This window comes from Eutrigla gurnardus (genome assembly GCF_963514095.1).
Source record: "Eutrigla gurnardus genome assembly, chromosome: 2".
NCBI lineage: Eukaryota > Metazoa > Chordata > Actinopteri > Perciformes > Triglidae > Eutrigla > Eutrigla gurnardus.
In genome coordinates, this window is record NC_139916.1 from 9,341,483 (window position 1) to 9,363,185 (window position 21,703).

At 44.1% G+C, this 21,703-nt stretch overlaps 1 protein-coding gene across 1 annotated transcript in view; it reads right to left on the reverse strand.

The window, feature by feature from the left end:
- LOC311022153 (zinc finger E-box-binding homeobox 2) overlaps nucleotides 1-20,981 on the reverse strand; it is a 28,648-nt gene extending 7,667 nt beyond the window's left edge. Inside the window, exons 1-2 of the mRNA XM_084023238.1 lie at nucleotides 20,535-20,981; nucleotides 2,545-2,835 (exon numbers count right to left, since the gene is read on the reverse strand). Of these exons, the coding sequence (XP_083879364.1) occupies nucleotides 2,545-2,835; nucleotides 20,535-20,691 (448 nt within the window). The 5' untranslated portion in view covers nucleotides 20,692-20,981. The remainder of the gene's footprint in view (nucleotides 1-2,544; nucleotides 2,836-20,534) is intronic.
- Nucleotides 20,982-21,703: the final 722 nt, after the last annotated feature.

The following is a 21,703-nucleotide window of genomic DNA, read 5'->3' on the forward strand; positions in this document are numbered from 1 at the left end:
CGGCTGTCTGTCTGTCTGTCTGTCTGTCTGTCTGTTTGGGGGTGAACGGCATTAAACTACAAGTAGTCCACTAGTAAAACTACGTCGCTACCTCAATCTTCGCGTAGCTTCAGCTGCCGTCCGTATAGAGTGGTGAAGTCCCGCCCCTCCATTTCCGGGACATGGGTCCTCAAAAGCAAAAAAATATCAATGCGATTCAATGGGTAGATACAAATTATTTTCTGGTCCCGTTTGAATTGTGCCATGGATTTCACATATGTTCTTTGTGATATTTAAAGAAAATTTTTCACGCAAAGAAGACGACAATTAAGCGCGAAGAGTTTTGATAAAGTTAGGTTTTGTGTGAGCCGCTTTGTGAACTACAGCTCCTCGCTGTTCTCGTCGCGAATGATATACGTCACCACCCGCCGAGTCCGAAGTCCGCCGAGATGGCTGTTTCTCTGCTCCACTTCACCGCTTTTTTCCAAGGGCAGAATAAAAGTATCGAAAGGGGGGAGAACCACTATAAGTCGGGTCATGTGGAGAGCCTCAACTTCGCCGATGGGGAGATGGCGATGACGTGACGTCACATACGCGACACAACATGTAGTCTTTATCATTGTGTTTTCTCAATGAATTTTAACTGAAGAATTGCACAATAAACGGTCAAACTCTTGACATGGAAAATTATAATTTAAGCCTATAAACAACATTTGTGTAATCCAAGGCATAACGACCGGGGGATCAGATAATAATTATTTTCCGTCCATTGAACACCATTCATTTTTTTCGCTCCGAAAGGACCCATGGCGCCGTTACTTCCTGCTTCCGCTTCGGCACTCTATTCACATTGTTGACAAAGAGTAAAGATTTTGGAGTAACAACAAGATAATGCACTTCACCATGTCATCACATGCACGCACACACACACACACACACACGAAGTGGATGAAGTGGATCATCTTGACGTAGTAAAATATCTTTGTATCAAAATCAAGCATATAGCTAAATCAAGTGGGTCCGGACGTCACGACTGCAGGCGCGTGCGCGGCCGCAGGAGGGCCGAAATTCCGGAAGTGACATGTCTTGAATGTTGCGAGAGTTCGCGAGCAGAAAAGAAAAGTCGCGATTCGAGAGTTCGCGAGTTGTGGCAGGAATTTCGAGAACATTCGAATTGAAGCTCACACCCGCAGTGTGTTTAGCATTAGCATTACTGTACCTCTGTATAGTTTGAAAAACAAACGAACAGATAGCATGTTTTTTTTTTTTCAGATAGCATGTAGGCTATATTAATTAATGACAAGCTAGCATGGTGACGTTATGACCTGTACATTCGGAGCACTATGGCTGTCACGTCACCATTAGCTAAATGCTAACATGCTAACTGTGGATGCGCTCGGAACTTTCCCCTTCAGTGAGGACTCTACTGCTTAAAGGAGTCATCACCCGGAAATCGCAATTTCTCTTGTTAAAACATGCATATCTGTGTTTGACCTCAGTTGAAACTTGCCTGAAAGGCTGGAGTTTGAAAGTGGCGCCGTTTTTTCGCTTCTGCTCTTTTTCCGAACAGGAATAGCACACAAGGGTGTGCATTCCTAAAGCACGAGATTTTGATTCTGCGCCTTCGGTGACGTCACCGTGGCGGCTACTTGCATAAGCCCACCCCTCTTTCACCACCCAACCCCGCCCCGTCCGCTACCTGAAATCGCCGAAGCGCCGCCATTATGTTTTGGAGTCTGCATGCAGGCAAGCCCCCCCGGCTCTGTCCTTCCTGCGGCGAATCAACGCGCGCCTCATTACATATTATACAATGCACATCCGGACCAGTCAAAACCTCGCGCGTAATCTCGCGTGATAAAATCGCGGTACGAAAAAGGGTCAGAACAAGCTCAATGTTTGATTAAAATTTTTTTTTTTTTTTCTAATAAGTTTTACGAATTGATCCAAAGCGATCCAAGGGGGGCTGGATACGTATAAAACCAGGTGATGACTCCTTTAAAGCTGAATTTGAAGGGCCCCAGTTGGAGAGTGGACTGGTTGTACTGGGAGAGAGGGCCCAAGCGGACTAAACTTTGAGAACAAGTGGAGGAGGAGTTGAACCCGGATCTGACTGTGGAGGACCTGGTGGTACTCTAGACTCACCTTTCAGACAGGTGAGTACACAACACACCTAACTCTCCAGGTGAGAGCGTCATCATCATTGTGGCCGTCTCTCCTTTGCTGTCGTGTTTGTTAGTGGCTGGAGCCACTGTGGAGATCATATGGTTTGCACATGACCAAGTTGTCTGCTTTGATGATGTTTTATTCTACTGTTGATTTTAGGAGAAGTTTCAGGCTCCATTGGTTTCATAGCTTGCTGTGTTTATTGGCGGTTCATTTTTGTTTGTCTGAATTTTGTCTCTTTTCTGTTTAATCCTTGTAACCTGAGGAGGGTCGTTGCATTATTTAAATTATATTTAACATATATATATACATATATTTTACACTTGACACACGTTCTTAGCCAGGCCTTCAAAAAATAAAGGCTTAACTCAAAATAGAAGTTTAACAGATTTGGAAACTTACAGTACATCCTCAGGGGTTCCTGGTCCGCCTCCCTGTCGTTGGTAGACGTGGCGGTGGGGTCTTCTGCGGCCTCGGCCGCCTGCTCCACCTGTGGCCAGTAGCTCCTGCTGCTGCTGGGGCTGAGGCTCTGCGGCCTGGTGGAGCGAGCGGGGCTGCCGGGCTCCTCCGTCCCCTCGCTGGGAGTCAGGCTCGTCTTGCCCAGGCTCTCCTGGCAGTCCTGGGGCTCCAGGCTCCACAGGCCCACCTCATCCTCCCCCTCAGATCCCAGTGAACTCACTTGCTCGGCATCCACTGTGAGAAGAAGAGAAACCACTTAGACGAAAGACGCTTAGACTGTCACGTCCTGTTTAAATGCAATGCAGCGAACGGCATGCTCATATGGAATACCATATTGTATTTTCACATATATTGAATATACAGTTTAAACGCGCGTCTCTCATCTACATTGAATGAGACGCCAGTTATTATTTTGTGGTGTGTGTATTCATTATTTTGAAACATGATTCGAAAGGCAGCATGCATGAGTTTCTTATCATTTCAGCAATAGATTATGTCCAAAACAACCCGGAGACAATCCGACACAATCTTAAAAAATATGTCAGTAACTGAAACCAAACAAGGGAAAAGCGCACCAGGAATTCAAAAATATTTGGTAAATTCTAAACTATATCTAACATGTTGTTTGAAGTCAAAGACGGACAACAGTTTTATGGCGTGTGTTTTTTTTTTCTGTGTTGTTCCTCCATAAGAAAGAGGAATTTAATTGTCCCTGTGTGAAGTTGTTCAATGTGTTTCCTATCATGAGATTTTTTTTTTATATGGCTTTTGTGCGGTTGATGTGCGACTCATGATCAATACAAGCAGACGCGCTCAGCATGCAACATACACATTAGTGCAAAGGAGATCCAGAACTGTAAAAGGAGGGTCCCAACTAGAAGTTGTGGTATTTAAAATATTTCACTGAGCTGTGACTGTGATATAAAACTTCAGACAAAGAAATAAAAAATGGCATTTATGATCAAATTCGGCTTGATTTCCAAAGAGATGGTTTTACAGTGACGGTACTGAGACTGTGGCTTTCATTAAAACTAGGGGGGGAAAAAACTGAAATTAAAATAGTAAAATAAAAATATATAAATGAAATATAAATATATAAGTTTGTAAAATGCAACTTATTTTAATGAGAGTATTAATAATTGTAGAATTGTAAAGGTTTCATTGTATGAAATGGTAAAATTAAACTGTTTAGACGTGTAATTGCTCTTAAAAAACACAATTTGCACGACAGTAGAAATATCCATGTCTAAATGTTGCATATGCGCCGGGATATAGCTGCAGCAGTAAGAAGAAAAGACAAATAACATATTGTAATTTTTAAAATTGTACCCTCTACCCTCGGTGCCCAGACTGCAGCACGACTGGGAAGGCGCATTACTTTTTCCCATGGCAAAGACAATAAATGACGATCACAAACACATGCCGGGGATTTCAGCTGTAGGCTCTTATTTCCACGGCCTTTTGTTGAGGACTCCGTTTCCCTCCCGCTGATTGGCAAATATCTAATCACGACCAAGTAATGGCCATTTAAGAACACACATATCTATCTGCCAGTATCTTTTTGAAATATGTCATTGGAGCAAGCCAAACCGTCCGACTGTGCCAACACACAGAGGGCCAATTCTTCTCTTTGTGTTGTGAAAATAAGACTTCTGATGAAGATCACAATGCGGCGTCGTCATCCTTTTTTTTTTTTTTTTTTAGTTTTAAATACATTTTCCTCTTTGGTTTCTTTCATCAGATCAGAGTGAACATACGGTTTCACGGCTCATTAACTTTCACAAAACACAACGTTTTTTCATTAAACTGTCAAAACAACACTCAGTCACTCTTGAAAGATCTTTTTTCTTTTTTTTTTTTTTTTACATTTGAGCCGTTCCAAATGCACCCTTACTGACGGGACACGATGTAGTGTAATGCAAATGCTTTCGTCACGTTCAGTTACAGCCCCGCAGCTCACGATGACGAAGGCCAGAGACGGTTCTACACCGGCGGAGACGTTTTGGCAAGTGTATGTCATCAACTTTACATCTAGAGGACACACACACACACTCACTCTGTTACTGAAAGAGCATAAGGGGACCCGGTGCTGCATCGGGGCGGCCCTGCAAACACTCGATGTGCATGCGCTGCTCCAGTAAGCGTATTCCGCTTATCTCAAAATGCAACACCTACATGTTGTATCTGTTTTCATCACCCAGTCGCATGTCCTTCCCCAGCTTCATCACACCTCGGTTAAAACAAAAGTGAGCTCATGCAAAAATACTCATTCATCCAGGCCTCCTTCTCCTTGCTGCTCTACGAGCACGGGGAGGAATGACTTGCACTTATGGGTGAAATTGGTCATCAAATCCCTACAGCGAGACGGCTATGAAGTCGTATGATGTAGTTGAGGTCGACCTCTCAGCCCTGTAGGAGTTTCCCCGGATGATAGGACATGCCGCTGGGCCAAAATAGGAGAAAAATCTGGTCTGGATTAGCATCAAATTGGCCTTAATTCTCTCTCCCATGACAGTGAGTGACACTGAGCCTATATGTGCTGTCATTACAGCGGCACTGTGCCGGGATGGCTTTCATTATCGGGCCTGTTGATTTATTTATTTGGATAGCAACTGCATCCTTCAAATTGGTCTTTTTTTCCCCCCTCTCTCTGCTTGTTGGAGCAAATCTAAATCTTTGAACAGCGCAGGAGGTTTTTCGGGGGGGGATTGTCTGCAAATGGAGATCATTACGTCAAAAGGTACAAAGGAGGAGTGAATTCATGCAAGAATTTTTTCCGAAATGTGTAATTTGTTGGAGGAACCTGAACACGAAATAACACGGCAGCACAGCACGGTCGAGAGCAGCACAGTGCTATTGTGTGTGCACGCACTCCAGTGTGCGTGGGAAGAACGTGACTCATATCCAGAGAGAGAGCTAACCGAACTGTGCTGCATCATGCTTGACGATGTCGATCACCCGGGCCTTCTGGGGACTATTTCTGATGGTTTGACAACAACAGCGTGTTCAGATCAAACACAGCAGAACTATTTTAATCCGTCTGTCGCTTTCCCCCGCCTGACAGTGACCGAACATCTGACAGATTGACGGTCTGCTTGCCAGAAAGAAGTCTCCCATTTTTTCAGCTCAGGACACATTTGGGAGTTTTTTTTTTTTACCCTGAGAAAATACATCACTGCTGTTGTTTTGGGGGGGGCTCACGATCCATCTCAAATCTGATCTGAAGCCTACAGAAATGATGATCGACAGTAGTTCTTTTATTATTTACATCTTCTTGGCAGTTTTTCAAAGCCAGAGGGAGACGGGTAACGCCTGAATGCATTCATAAGCGCATACACGGAATGAAAGAATCTTTACACAACCGCACTAAAATACAAACCACAACAACTTAAAAAAGAAAAAAAGTCACAAGATAAAGAAGAAAGAAACATTTCTTTTGCACTCATAACGGCACAAAGAGTTTCGCTGTTTATATCCCAGAGGGCATCTACTGTACAGCAACACACTAAGCTGCAGTTTATTTTACGACGCACACATGTGATCTGGTATTGACTCAGTAATTATGTGGCTAAATGGTAAACACTGAATAATTACCTAGAAATTACCTTGTTTGTTTCTTTTGGTTTAAAAGGCAACAAACAACGCCAGGCCCAATTTACCACGCCGTGTAATCTGGTCCCCGTTTTGTTGATTCTTACGAGTCGAGATCGCCGCGTGAAAGAATAACGGTCATCAGTGCTGTTCAAATAGATTCTCATTCCTCACATGTGATCAAAACAACCCAATAAATAACAAATATCCGCTAAACAGTAAACCGGCACGACTGGATTTCGAGCAACGCCCAAACTTGAGCACAAATAGAAGTTTATATCTGATACATGTTATTGTGGCTGAATTAAATGACATAAAAGTAGGTTTTTGTTATGAACACAGCGTTGAAATTGTCTTTAAATATACATAGGAAAATAAAATCAAGTAGATTTTTTTCAATATGTTTTCCACTTTTTTTTCTTTCAAGTTTAACATCTAATCACTTTTTAAACTATCAATCAAGGTTGTAACACAAAATAAATGAAACCCACGTAGCTCTTCATGTGACATAACATGATGTACATTTCACACATAAATAAAGGTGATAAACCCACAAGCAAGAAGTGACACAGTCAACTTAGTACACTGAGTCATCATTAAAAATGTCGTACATTTTACACCAAAGACTGTTGTTGAATATTATCTCTAAATGATTTGGTTTTAGTTAATGCGCATTAAAACGCTGTTTCATGTGGGTCAAAAGTAATAACACACAAACTCAATAAAAACCCACGAGAGAGTCACGGACGCCCACGCGCTCAACAACACGAAGCGAGCGCAGGCAGATGTGCGTGTTGTCATTCGTACCTACGAGCAGAGACGAGGTTAATCCGTATTCATCTCCAGAGTTTGCTCACGTCGATGAGCCATCTTTTGAATATATTGCAGAAATCAGCCATTTAAAAAGCAGAAATGTCACCGTGGCAGCTCTATTCATACCTGACATTTGTACAATGACTCAGGGGAGGACCGCAACCAAGAACTAACACCTCCCACCTGATCTCCTCAACAAAGGCAGTAACTCACACTCTCTGGAGGCTGGCGGTTACTTCTGACTGTGGCACCTTGGCCTGCTCTCGCTTGCTTTGCTTTGGCCTGCCCAAACAACACTGTGAGAGGGCAAACTGTATTTTTTTTTTTTTTGTTGTTGTTGTTGGTTTGATTTTTTCTTATCTCTTGCACATGCACCAAATACATAATGAACCCATTCGACACGCAATGCAACAGATGCAAAAGAGTTTTTAACACGAGAAGATTTAATATCAGTGTCAATCTAACGTCTTCTTGCAAGCTCGTAGGAGACGGATATTCCAAATTTAGTTTAATACAAAGAAAACAAATTGTCCTTTTTGTCGGCGGCCTCTTTTTGGAACGCAACTCTCAATTTCAATGTATCTCAATGTTTTACAGGTCAGTCTATATCATGAATGCTGACAGCAAATTGAGGATTAAATGCCCTAAATTACATGTTAACCAATAGGAATGGTGGTAATGTGATGTTTTGCTGCGCTTTTATTGCATTTCTGCGGTAAGAGGAGAGGAAGTGCAAACATTCTTGTCTAATGATGGTGAAAATAACCGCAAACACATTGATATGAAAGTCCAACAATCAAGTTCTAATTCAATTGATTACAGTTGTTTTTTAGCCGGTTGGCAGCGAGACACAGAATGCCTTTTCTTCTTCTTTTTTTTTTTTTTTAAATGCAAATGGCTGCCGGCGAGAATAAATGAGACTGAAACTGTGATGGGGATGGTAAAGGTCACACTGGCGTGGAGATGCTTACATGTGTTGCATTGTGTTTGGTATACACACTGCTGCGGTGTCTATGGGGGAGACGGCGGCGCAGAGACACCGGTACACGAGGAATACAACACGGTGTGCAAACTACACCGAAAGTGATGAAGCAAAAGTGATGGAGAGAGGAAGAGAGCGAGATAAAAAAGAAAGACGTAGGAGCGAATTAGAGACGAGAAAAGACACAGAGAGCAACGGTGTCAAACTGTCCCCGACACGAATCCTCCATCTGATGTTGAACTGTGAAAAACACGCTTCAGAGGGAAATTCCCTCAACACACACACACACAAACACTAACTAGGGTACAGAGAAAAACAGAAAAACAAACAAACCCAACACTTGTATTGTGGGCACAAACGGGGAGCAAGACTAGCCATGCTGCTACAGAGGACATGATCAAACGCAGCAAAGAAATACATGACAATAACTGTGTGTGTGTGTATTTCTTCTGTTTGTACGCGATGCTCCCATGAATATCTGAAAAGCAGTCAGAGCTGGGGAAAGTTCAAGCCCACGCGGGGCCACAGCAGCGAAGTCACGGCTCCATGCCTTTGAGATGTCCCACTCATTAGGAGACGCCGCCATCACAGCATTTCTAAAACCGCCGCCACAGAAACATCTGCACTCCGAAACCCTCACAACAATCGGCTCTAGAAATAAACACCGAGCTAATTCCCTCGTATTGATAAAGACCCCTCTGCAGAGAGAGAGAGAGAGAGAGCGAGAGAGATAAGCATTCTTCACACCAAGCAGCGATCTTCAAAATCGACAACAAACGCCGCGTTGGAACTAGTTTGCCTTTTTTCTTCGCTGCGGCTTTTAATGATTCTGTTCAATTAGGGCCCTTGTGACAAGAAAAAATCCCTTTTGGGCATTTTTATTAGCTTCAAAGCCACCGAGCTGCTCGCTGGCACCGCGCTCGCAAACGTCGCGCTTTAAGTGTGCGACTCGTGTCAGTTTCATTATTCACAGGACGCTGGATCGCGGAGCATCTGCGAATCAAAGCGCGGGCCCCCGAAGACACCGGCTGCTCTGAAAGGGGCCCGGGTATCTGCATATCGAACGAGACCTTCTCTTGTGTGACTTCAAGAGATCAAGCCGACATCAAATAAACTGAAACAAAGCAGAAAACAAACTGTAACCTGCTGAATACGGCCCGTGTGCTGCAGCCTAGCTAATCTACATTGTGATGAAGGGTATCGACGACTCATCTTTATCTTTCACCTTCAGTCTTTTTTCCTGTTACATCTGATAGGTCTAATCTCCGCCTACTCATATTTGCACTTAACCCACGCATACTGCACATCTTTGCTTGTGTGATTTCACTTTATGATTTCAAAGAAACTCATTTGTAGGTTTCATTTGTGAAATATACGGGAGGATTTTCTTTTTTCGTGATTTAAAAACACAAAACGTGGATTTGACATGATTGTTAAACATATGATCAAAGCATTTTATAGGCAACAATGTCGGCCTGTGTGTGTTTATGCATTTCAAGCAGAAATAGGAGCATTGAGAGTGAACATAGATAGGAAAGGGGGACCAAATACTAAGTAATACACCTTTAATCGCCACCACAAAGGTGCATGTGGGTGAAAACTAGCCAACAGTGACTCACGTGGAGATACGCAGAACTGAAGTAGAAGGTATATGCTTTCATCCTCCTCATTCTTAGATCGGAAGTCAACAACACATCCATGAAATACTTTTTAGATTTGATTTGAACTTTCACAGAGTTTGACAACACTTCCACGAAAAGATTTAAATTTCTCGTAAAGACGCCGTCACTTATCCCTCGCATTATCAATTTGTAACCCGGTAATCAGTTTTTCTCTTTGCACAAAAATGAGGCAAGGTGTGAGAGACGAGGTGTGCAACGAGACCTTGTGGTTGCTCGTCTTCTTCCTCTGGAGGTTTCCTGTATGCTGCTGCCTACACGTTCGCCGCCATATTTACCTGCCGTGTCGACCACCACAGCGACATTTGTCAGAAGATATTACCTTGTTTGACACCGGCCTTGCACCTTCAAAGCTTTCTGCTTCAGTGGCACTTTTTTTTTGGTAACTTTGTGGCCAGCTTTGAAAAGAAACTTTAACTCTTTACAGCAGAGGAGAGCATTCTTTTGTATGTGCAAGTATTAGTTTAGACAGTTTATGAGTTCATTATCAGCAATTTAACATTCTCACACTCTTGACTCACGACTTACAGCTTTTGATCTCTTTCATTGTCTCTTTCTCGCTTCCTCATTACACATCTGTAATAAACAATTTCCACTGAGCTATGAAAGTCAAATGAACGCTGTTGATATCATCCTGGACTCCCCTACGCCGTCGTGCTGAACCGTACTATCTGACGTGTCGGTGACTCACCTGCACATCATCCACTCTAGCTGCGAGAACATGCGTGCATATGAATATCTGGGGGATTTTTTTTCTCGTAGTGCCCTCTGTGTGTGCATCCGCCTCACTGGAAGCAGGGAGCGACGCTGGTTGAGAAAGGTTAGCTCGGTTAGAGGGACACGTTTATTTCGAGTTGGCCCGCCGCCGCCTCCTCCCGTGGCCCCGCGCTGGTTTCCGTGTAGCGAGGGATCGGCGCTGGAATGCAGTAACGGTCACAGAGGGACCCACGCACTCACCGCACTGTGAATCAAAACCCAAACTCCACTTCATTAGGCTCCTGTCATTGCAAAGACTCTCACACCACTCTATAAATACCCCTGTCTCCCCCCTCCAAATTTGTTTTCCCTCGTTTTGCTTTACACATGAAAATGCTCAGGGACCGTTCCAGCTGTCTGATGTGGCTCTTTATTTTGCACATTGGCGCAAGAAAACCACACAATAGTGGCTCCTTTTGAATATTAAAACATTCTCTGACGGAGCACAAAGGTTCTGAAGTTTTTTAATAGGGGTGCACGCTAAATAAAACTTCTCTTTGAGCTTAACAGCTATACAATGTGGGATTTGGTTAGTTCAACTTGGAGCTGCGACTTTCGGTCGCTCGCTACGGGAGATTTGTTTTGAGGGTGAAACAAATATGCCTGGTATCCCACTGGCTTTGTCTATTTCAAACATGTGTGTATACGATCTGTTAGAGGTGTTTAGCATGATGTGGTGTTCTTTTAAAAGGACACGTCGCTGCATTTAAAAGACCAAAATGTCTCAATCTAACCACTCCAAAGCCGATTTTAAAACCCAAGGTACTGAGAAACCCACATTGAGATATAAAAAGATCAGAGCAGTATTCGCACCATGTGCAGTCGCGGTGACATCGATCCAACTAGTGAAAGTAAAATATAAAGGACAGGGAAGTCCCGATTGTTATCAAAGAGCATGAAAAGACAGCAGCAGACCTTCAGCCACTGCTGCCAGACGACCCATTCAGTTAAATCCCTATATTGCATGTATCGCGTGCAACTGTGTCTAAATATGTACCATTCTCATAATTACAAATGTTGTTTTAATAGACGGGCCTTGTAGATCTGGCAGCCAAGTCCTGCCTGGATAACATACAGACGGGGCGCCATCCTCTGGCGCATGTCGACATTACACCCTCCGCCCACCGCCGAAACGTTTCGAGTGACCACATGTGACCTCCGAGGCTCTGAAACATAGAGAGGATGCTTTTCTGATGTGTCACTCTGCTTCTATTTTGTTTGTCTCTCTCTGAATTGTCCCTCCCATGTCTGCACCCCCTCTCTCTCTCTCTCTGGCTCACTCTATCTATCTTTCTTTCTTTCGTCACTTTTTTTTCTTGCCCCCTCGCACATAAAAAAAAAATACAGGCAGCAAAAAGAGGAACACATTAAACTGGTCTTTTTGTGGTTACGCAGATCTGATTAAGATGATGTATGAGTCATATTGCATATTAATATACACGCACATCTGTACGTACGTTAGTTACTGTGTGTGTGTGTGTGTGTGTGTGTGTGTGTGTGTGTGTGTGTGTGTGTGTGTGTGTGTGTGTGTGTGTGTGTGTGTGTGTGATAATGTGAAGCCTGAACCAACGCCTTGAAAAAGAAACTAATTAAAGTCATGGAGAAAAATGCGAAGACAGCAGAACCGCACGAGAGTGTGTGCATGTCATTACTGACCTGGCCCAGTTGGAGGGGGAGAGGGAGGGAGAGAGAGAGAGAGAGAGAGCGAGAGAGAGAGAGAGAGAGAGAGGGAGAGAGAGAAAGAGAGAGAGAGAGAGAGAGCTCAACCAGCGAAATAATGTATATAAAAAAAGACTGGACAAGAAGAAAGGTTTAAAAAGCAAACTTCGGGAGTTTAAGAGGATCTTTGATGTGTATCAGAAGAGGAAAGCAGCCTTGCGACTGGGACGACAGTAATTTTAAGTCGAAGCAGAAGGCCGGCTGACTGGCTGCCTGACTGTGGGCTTTGATGGCGCTGGCTGTTTGAAGTGGTTTTCGGGGGATGGGAGCAGCGTGTGGTGTCAGTGGGACAGGGGAGGCGCTCAGGGAGAGAAGGTGGTGGAGGGGGGGGGGCATGATGGCGACCGTGAGGAGCGGAGGATGGATAGAAGGAGAGGAGGAGGAGGAATGGATACAAAATGGAAAAAAGAGTGAAAGGGCGGGAGAGGAGTTGAGATACGCAGAAGAAGAGATATGAAGACTTTAAAGGAAGAAGAGAAAGAGAGGCGAAGGAAGAGGAGATATGAAGAGTTTATAGGAAGAGGAGAATGAAGAAACAGTGAGAGAAGGAGAGAGTGACACAGAGAGGCAACAGACGAGAGCCAGAAAAAGCTGCAAATCTGAGAAGGAGAGAGAGGGGGGAAAAAAAGAAGTGAGAAGTCAACCTTCCAGATCTGAATTCAGAGCTCCGTCCTAATATCAGGCCTGGACACATTCACACCTACCTATTACTTGTATCATTGAGATGACGTCACCTCCCTGTGATATGTCGCCAGGCTGCCTTATGACTTCCCTTTCCATCCCTGCTGCATGCTGGTCACATGCACCATATAATCATAACTGCACTGTTTCCCCGAGGTACCAGTCGGCCGCGCAGCCCAACAGGAAAAAGAAATTGAATCCGTCAAACTTCAGAATCTTTTTTTCTTTTCTTCTTTTCTTGCGTATTCATTTTATTAGTACTTGACTTTTTTTTTTATTATTAAAAAAAAAAAAAAACCTTGCTCAGTTTTGTCATTTTGCAATAGCAATGAAAACGTGATAACCTGTCACGTACCACGAGGAACTATAAAAAGTACTTTAAAAAGATAAGACTATTTACTAGATCGCCACGCAGTGATAAAACGACGGAGTCGACCACTCTATACTGATATTATTTATGTTGCTTCCTTTCCAGCACAAAAATACTTGCGGTTTATCGATCCCGTTCTTTATCATACCTGACGCACCAAAGATTACTTTGCAGATCACATGTTGCACGCAGCTATAGCGAAAACATTCACGTGCTGTCTTTGTCAGAGGTAAGAGTCGAGGTTTGATCAGTGCGTTTTGTGTTTAAAGGCATAAACCAATACAAAAAATGTAATTCTCTGTAATTACGAGTTAACAAATGGACACTAGAAGAGATTTGAGAAGGTGATGCCTTCACGGCCTCTGTAAGGGTCTGCTGGAGCCAAAGTGGGAATTTGTTCTAACGAGACACTGCCAGCACGGAGAGGGAGGGAAGGAGTCAGATAAAGATGTGTGTAAAAATGTAAGAGCTAAATCCTTGAAGCGTTACAGGTGGGCCCGAAAGATCAGTGAGGCGCGTTGGCTGCCTGATGGAATGTGTTTACTCCATCAGGTAACTATGAGTGTGTGCAGTATCTGTGTGAGTGGGCTGTGCAGGTCAGACCAAGGTGGTGCCAGGTGATCACAGGTACAGGGAGAGGGGGAGTAGGCTAGCTGGCCTCTTCCAAGCCTTCCTGGTTTTCCTTTCCCCCTCACCTGTGCTGATAGAAGCACCAGCCCTGGTTTGGACATATAAGATACGATGCAGGTTCATGCAGAAATATATTGCATTACTTTGTATCGTTCATGCGATGATGTGTATTTATGTGGTTTAGAGTCGATTACTTGATACAACAGAAAAGTCATCAAACAAAAATGCAAAAAAGAATTTCTCTGGTATCACGTGAGAAGATTTGCTGCTTTACTCTGTAAACTCTTTATCAACGGAAACAGAATGTGATATCAAGATAATTTGCTGTGGGAACGTTTTGATATTTACTATATATTATATTTATCTTCTACGCCAACGTTTCTTTCTGTCTTCTCTCGTTTAGTGGCTCAGGATCATGTGGAGCACAAACATTAATAACAGCACAATGACCTAAAGCAGGGCTAAAGTACAACAAAAGGAACAAAAACGCTTAGTTTACAAATACCATTTGGCTTATCTGATTGTGAAAATATATTTTAATGTCATTAGAGGTGGCAGATCCTCTGATTTCTATCCAAACATTTATATCTCCCAATGACCGCAGTCATTCTGTTGTTCACTCTAAAGTTACACGTAGCTGCCTGTAGTCCCGCTTTTCAAACAACAGATACTTTTCCAATTTAAATTCCTGTTCAAATTCTATAAACATCACGTGACGTCGTACTTCTGAGCTCACTCTGCCACATGAACTGATGTTAGCCTCTGTTCAACAGTTGGTTTTTCACCAGTTGATGCTGTTTGTGTGAAGACAAACAGCCATCCAATATCTGCTTAACCTGGAAGAACCACGGGTCTCTGCTAAACTCCCCATAGACCTTAATCAACAATTAAAATATTAATAAGAAATGATTCATAGCTGGATAATAAAACGAGCGTTAGTTGCACTCCTCTGATTACTTTATCCGTACTTTAATTGTATTTCTAGAAAATCTACTATATCATGGCATACATCAAATAATAAAACATATTCAGGACAAATCCATCCATATCTTCCATTCTTACTGTAGAATTCTACTCATTTATGCAAGTGTCATCTATCCATGCTCTGGTGTTGAGAAACAAGTTGTCAGTCAAAGCGAATTCAATGCACCGCTATTGAGTGTGACACTATTTTTAGTGAGCTGCAGATGTTTGGCGTGCTAACAGATTCACATGAGACAAAGTGAGCAGCAGATACATTGTTGTGCTTCTAAACATACAAAAAGAAAATGGACTTGTATAAAGATTGAAAGGCAAAAAGGGGAAGTCAGAAACAAAAAAAGTGTTAAACCGATGACACCAAAAAAAGAAAACACCGGCAGGTCTCAGGTTTTCCGGCCTCAGAGTCGATCCTCAACAAACGCCACTCCGGTCTGTTGCTGATACACACCACATATCAAAGTGTTCCTCTCTCACCCTGCTGCAAAATACTGGCACACGCTCAGCCAGCTGAGTGGGGCTGACTCTCCCTCTCTCTCCCTCTCTCTCTCCCTGTCTCTTTGTCTTCCCCCTTCTCTCGCTGCCACCCATCTGGGCCTTGTAATACATGACAGCTGAAGCAGGGTTTCCAAATTTAATTTGAGGTGTGATAAAACGGCACATATCTATAAATTGTGCGCAGAGAGGCTGGATAGTTTGAACCTCTTTCTTCTGTCAAACATGTGCAGCTTATGAAACACACAAAAAAAAAAACCCCGGGCGGCTTGCACAAAAGGAAGATCCACAAATAGACTTAATGACGAGGAGTCTTGCCAACGCAACGACAAAGAATGTAATAATAGCGTCGCGAATGGCACATGTTGAGAAACGAATAGGGGGGGTGGGGGGGACATCATGCTATATGTGTGGCATGTAAACCTTATCAGATGAAACGCCTTTTGATGTGAAAATGGAAACGCCTGCGCGAGTGAGAAGCTGCAAGAAATCCAGTCGGTGTTGAACGTGTGAGAAGTGCATGCCCAGGCACCTCCACACACACACCTCATGAGCTCTGTTAGCTTGATCCTCCGGTTTAATGGAGTGTGATGCTCCGACGTACGCTCGCCTCTCACGTCCTGTAATGAAGACATGTGTTCACCATTGCACTGTTTGACTTCATTCGGACCACTTTTAAAATTGTGTCCTATGATGATTTTTTTTTTAAGGTGGACTCAAAGAGATCCCACAGCTCCACGCAGTCCTGCAGGGAGGTAACATGGGAGGGAAACCCCCCCCCCCACTTATTAATCCTGCAATGGCACCAAAAAACTTTCCAAATAATTCCTCCCTGGAGTGGATCGACAGTGTGGCAGCCACGCGGCAGGAATGTACAGTAAGACATGGGACCGCCGAGGCTCCATCTGAAACATCACAAAGAGCCGATAATCGAATAAACATGTGACAAATGCCAGAGGGACTCAATCAAGGGATTCCCCATTACTGCTGTGCAGATCTGGCATCGCACACAGAGCTATGGGAGAAATCTGTGACACGAGGCGCTGTGGGGACAAACCAGGAAACACTTAATATCCCCGCACTCGTGTGGCCCGTCCCGTCCCCTCCGTCCCCTCGACCCCTCCATCTCGATGTCTTGTGACGCCGGAGAGACGTTTTTTTTTTCGCCGTCTCCAGCCCCTGTCAACCCCATCAGTTCCCCACCTCTGTCATCCTCCTCTCCTTTCTTCCCTCCTCTTGTCCCCTCCCACCCACTGGTTCTGACGCCTGAGCTGAGCCCCTTGAAGAGTCCTGGTAATAAACTGTGGTGCCTGGGCTCTTCATTGCTGTCTCGCTCTCCCCACCCCTCGTCCCAGAGCGCAGATACATCTGCCGACTGAAGCGGGCCGAGTCCAAAAACGGCCCGGCCCCTCCGCTCTGTACTGTACCAGCGCGTCAGTCTTTCACGTTCAAATGTTCCCCCCTATTCTTTCTTCCCCCCCCCCTTTTTTTTTTTTTGCTGCTCGAGTCCTTTGTGTACAGTGCGCTGTGCTCGCTGTGGCAGCACCGTGCCAGAAAAACCCACACAAACACACACACACTCACACACACACACACACACACACACACACAGTCACAGACACACAGCTGGGCCCCAGCTGCATACAAAGACTGGGGTTTGGAAATCAATGAAGGAGAAAGAAGAAAAGGGGAAAGGAGTTTAAATAAATTGGCACTTGAAAAAAGAAGAAAAACGAGAACGAGGGAATGAGGGAAACAGGGAGAGAGAGAGAGAGAGAGAGAGAGAGAGCTCTCTTAAAAAAAAAGGCACATCAACTCAACAACAGAGTGGAGTTTTTCACGGACTAACAAAACATGGAGCGCGAGGCAACGTGGACTAAATATGTTTGCGGGCGCTCTTGAAATGCAATCTGACGTCAAATTTGAGAGATTTGAATGAGTCTGATCTGGTGCGGATGTCGGAAGACGCCCGCTGAGTTTGAGGGAAAAGGAAGCCTGTTCATAACAAAAAATGAAATAAAAAAACCTGGAATCTAAAAGGTGACAGGACGGCACCACCCAGGTGGCTTTTGTGAAATCCATTAAGATAGATAATCATGGCCTGCTTGAGGAAAGCTAGTCCTCCCCCCCCCCCGAAAAAAATCTTTGATTAGTGTAAAAAACAAAACAATCATTGCATACTTTTGTTGAGCAGAATAAATACATCATCTCCTCATTCATCATCCGTTGGTTTCGAGATGTTTCTACACAGAGAACTTGAAGATATGGTTGAACTCCATCTCAATAAATGAGGAGAAAAGGCAAAAAAATCCTTGGTTTAATTGACTGTGTGAGCCTGAAGGTGGGGGGGATGTTGAAGCGTTGGCTATCAGGGCTCAGCTAATTAATTCACACTCTTTGAAACTCAAACATCCCACTCGCAGCCAGTAAATACGGGTCATCGCTTCGAATGGATATGTTTCCTCCCTTTGTCTCAGGGCTGTTTTCAAGGCTGTTTCCAATCTGCCAGGAACGAAGGGTAGTAATTTCCTCACGTTGCTGAAGATTGGTGAACATTGACAGTTTTATTGGGGAAGACAGAGACATAATCAATAGGCGCCTTGGAGAAAGAAGAAAAGTCAGCCTATGTTTTTTTTTTTTTCTCTCCCTTTATTCTGGTTTGGAAAAGATCCCCGAAATCGCTGTCTTATGAGTCGGGCCTGCCAAATTCATTTGGTTTTATCAAGGACCTTTAACTCCCTGCTCGCACACAGCCGCCTCCAGCCCGGCACATTCCACATCCAACACAGGGCTTTGAGACGCACATTTCCCCACCGACGCATGAGGACGTACGCCGACTTTTCACGTGCACGCCAAAACGCTGCGCAGGCCTGCGAGCACGCCATCCGCACAAGGCAATGCATGCATGCAGATTCACTCACTTGGTGGGGAGAAAAGAGCAGCTCGCACTCGACGATATAGTGCAGATTAGGTTGAAGATAACAGACCGACATGACTTTTACAGTTCTCAGATAAATATCAATTTATGATCTTTTTTTTTCTTCTTCTCCTTCATGTTCACTTTTAAATTCAACTTCATGTCTTCAAAAAAAAAAAATGACCAGATGCGATGCATGTCTTTCCTCAGGTCACTGCAGGAATTAAAGGGTCTGGTTATATGCTGGTGGTCTGGTAGGCGACAGGCCCTTGTCAGTAAGTGTGCCTTTGAGCTGATCGCTTTCACCGCAGTGTGATGGTGCTGATTTGCGAAATACAGTGCAGTCAGTTGACAAACTGCTGCGTGACAGTCAAAGGTGAGAGTGTGTGTACACACACTCTCACACACACACACACACACACACACACACACACACACACACACACACACACGCACACACAGAAGTATCCGTTACCGCTAGGCCGCCAGGGAGGATCTCACCCTGGTGACACTCTGCTGAGCTTCACACCTCTCTGAATAAAATGAGGAAACACTTACAGCAAACTAATAAACTATTTACAGTAAACAGACTCCTCACAGCAAATAGGTTTATGGCGCTTGTGTGTCAGATCAGAAAATGAACAAGCATCACCGCATGGCCTGCAGTGGCTTTCATGACTGGAGAATAAAGCCAGCAACGTGTGTGTGTGTGTGTGTGTGTGTGTGTGTGTGTGTGTGTGTGTGTGTGTGTGTGTGTGTGTGTGTGTGTGTGTGTGTGTGTGTGTGTGTGTGTGTGTGTGTGTGTGTTTCAAGACAAAAGATCCTCTCAAAAGGAAAATGACAACAACAAAAAAAAACACATTTGAGACCAACTTAACTGTGTTTCCGTGCTGCTAGTTTGCATTGTTTGGGAGACCTCATGGCTTTCTCTGCATCAACCAACAATTTTGCATTAAATACAGGGGGTAGCAGCAAGATACAAGCTGGCACACATCACCCAGAAAACCCATCAGTATCTGTTATAAAGTTTATTTCATTTTAGGGACTCGATGTTAGGTAACTGAGGATTTAGGACGGGGCTGCAAGTTAAATTTAGGAGAAGGGTTAATAAGTGATAGATTGTTTGGGGTCAGGGAAGTCTGATTTGAGTCTAATATAAAAGTTCAGTCCTATGTATATGCATATCTATGCACACACACACACACCTGATGCATGTAGAACAACGTCTCTGAATTCAGCATGTCTAAAGGTTCCTCTCAGCTCTGTTGTAGGAAGTCACAGACGCTGCAACTGACTAACTGACATCATCTTAAGCTTTATGGTTAGAAGCTTTTCGCTATTTCTCGATAAGGTAATTATTAGTCACGTTTGAATTTAAAAAGTGCAGTAGAGTTGATTCCACATGCAGAGGGTGGCTGTTTTTAAATGCATCATCATTTTTAAAACCTTCATATTTGATTAAAAAATAGATAACCAAAATGATTTATGTACTTTTTCTTTTTAATTTATGTAGCCTTTTAAGTGATTTTTAGATTTGACTAAAAAAAGCTATTAAATGAAGTTCAAGAAAAAAGCCTTGCCTCCCCCAAACTAAAAAAAACGTATTAAGTTCTGATGCAGTCTATTTCTGTTTTAAAAATCTAGATAAAAAACAGTATCAAACTCTAGAAAACTTGATGTCAAATCCCGTGGCATGGCACAGAGTTAAGATAATCAGAGGAACCAGAACGTTTCAGCCTCAGATCAGGTTAAAGCAGCCTAAATCTGAGATTTTCTAAATGTGAGAGAAAGTCACACACAGTGACAGTGTAAGAATCACACAAAAATAAATATCTCTCGGTCAAAAATAACGAAATCAAACTGTGTATCCTTCGAAATAATTTACCATGGATTTAGAAAACAACTTCCCCCCCAGGTGTATACGATAGACAGGGGTCACGAGATTCCACGTGCAGCCACAGGTTGTTGTGTGTTTTTGTGATTATTTCGAGGTTTTTGCCCAGATGTGTTTACAGGTAGAATAATCCCAGCGGATGTCCAACCTGACGAAAGCTCATTTCTCATCCCTGCAATTTATTTTTCGCTGCGGGACAATCTCACAAGCCATAAAACAACCGAAAACGTGAGTCTGAAACATGAATAGTCAAACTGCTGTGCGGCGAAATATTTAGTGAGTTATTTTCTCCAAAACTGCAGAAAACAACGCGCGTCTCCTCCCGAGAGAGAGCTGCAACATCTGCCCGCATCCATTCACCAAATTCTTAAAACAACAAAAAAAAAAAGAAACAAATGTAAAAGTTTCCAGCGCCGTTGCTTCCTTACCTCGGTTCCTCCTGGGGTTGGCTTGTTTCCGTCGCTTGCCCCGGCTCTCCTCTGTCATCATCGCGCTGCTACTTCGTTTGAGAAACGTCGTCCGGGGAGCGGCGCGAGCGTGCGTCGGTCCCGAGCGCCTGCCTGAGAATGAATGGTGATGAGGCATCGCCTTCGGTCACAGCGGGAGCCTCAGACCTTGATGGGACTCCAAGCGGAGGCGACGAGCCGTGAGCAGCGAGTGATGTCAGCAGCAGAGGTTGGGCCCCCGAGGTCAGCGGCGGCGGCGTACAAAAAAAAAAAAAGAAAAAGAAACGTGCACCTTCCTCATTTACAGTTTATAGCCGGCGGAGAGCTGCTCTCGCGAAGCCCACCGCCTTGTAGCCCAACACCCGGTGAACTTTGACAAACTTTTGTCCCGACTTTTGCAACATTGCGCCTCCTCTTCAGAGAGGGAATCCCGGGAGCGTCCAAGTGTCTGCGCACTGGTTTTTATCCATCCAAACCAGGGAGCGCACTACTTCCCTCCACATATACGTTATTTAACAGCCTAATCTGTTAAATTATTTATTATAGTTACAATTAAAGTTACGTATAACGTTTTCTAATTTACCTCCATGCTTAATCTGCATCTCATCGATGCTGCCTCACTCCTCACACGTTTTAACGTGTTATAAAGTGAAGAGGTGCAAATGAGGCCGTTAAATCCAGCTCGCTACATTCCCACCGCGGACAGATTAGACTAACTGCAGGTTAATGACTACAGGTATGTGCGCATCCCCCCCCCCCCCCCCCCCCCCCTCCCACCTTTCCTAAGTGTTTTTTTTTTTTTTTATGGTTTCGACTGTTATGCACGTCGCACCTGCCCTCGAGTCCCCCGTAGTGGACCCCGTCCTGCGCCCCATTCACCCCTGGATGGCTGTAGGAAGTGGTGCATTGACCGCTCTTTGTGTTGCAACCTGGACCGTAATCTGTTTTGCAACTGAAAAAAACATCCGAAATAAAACTCCCAACGCAGGCGTTCGGGACCCCCACCTTGGCTTTCCAGCGGCCCCCCACCTCTTAGTAACTCCGCCAGATAATAAAAGCTTTTCACGGCGCATAATGTCCCGCTGCAGTGTGCGAGCGCAGTAAACAAACGGGCATCTGACACTGTGAAACAGATTAGAGAAGTGAAAGAC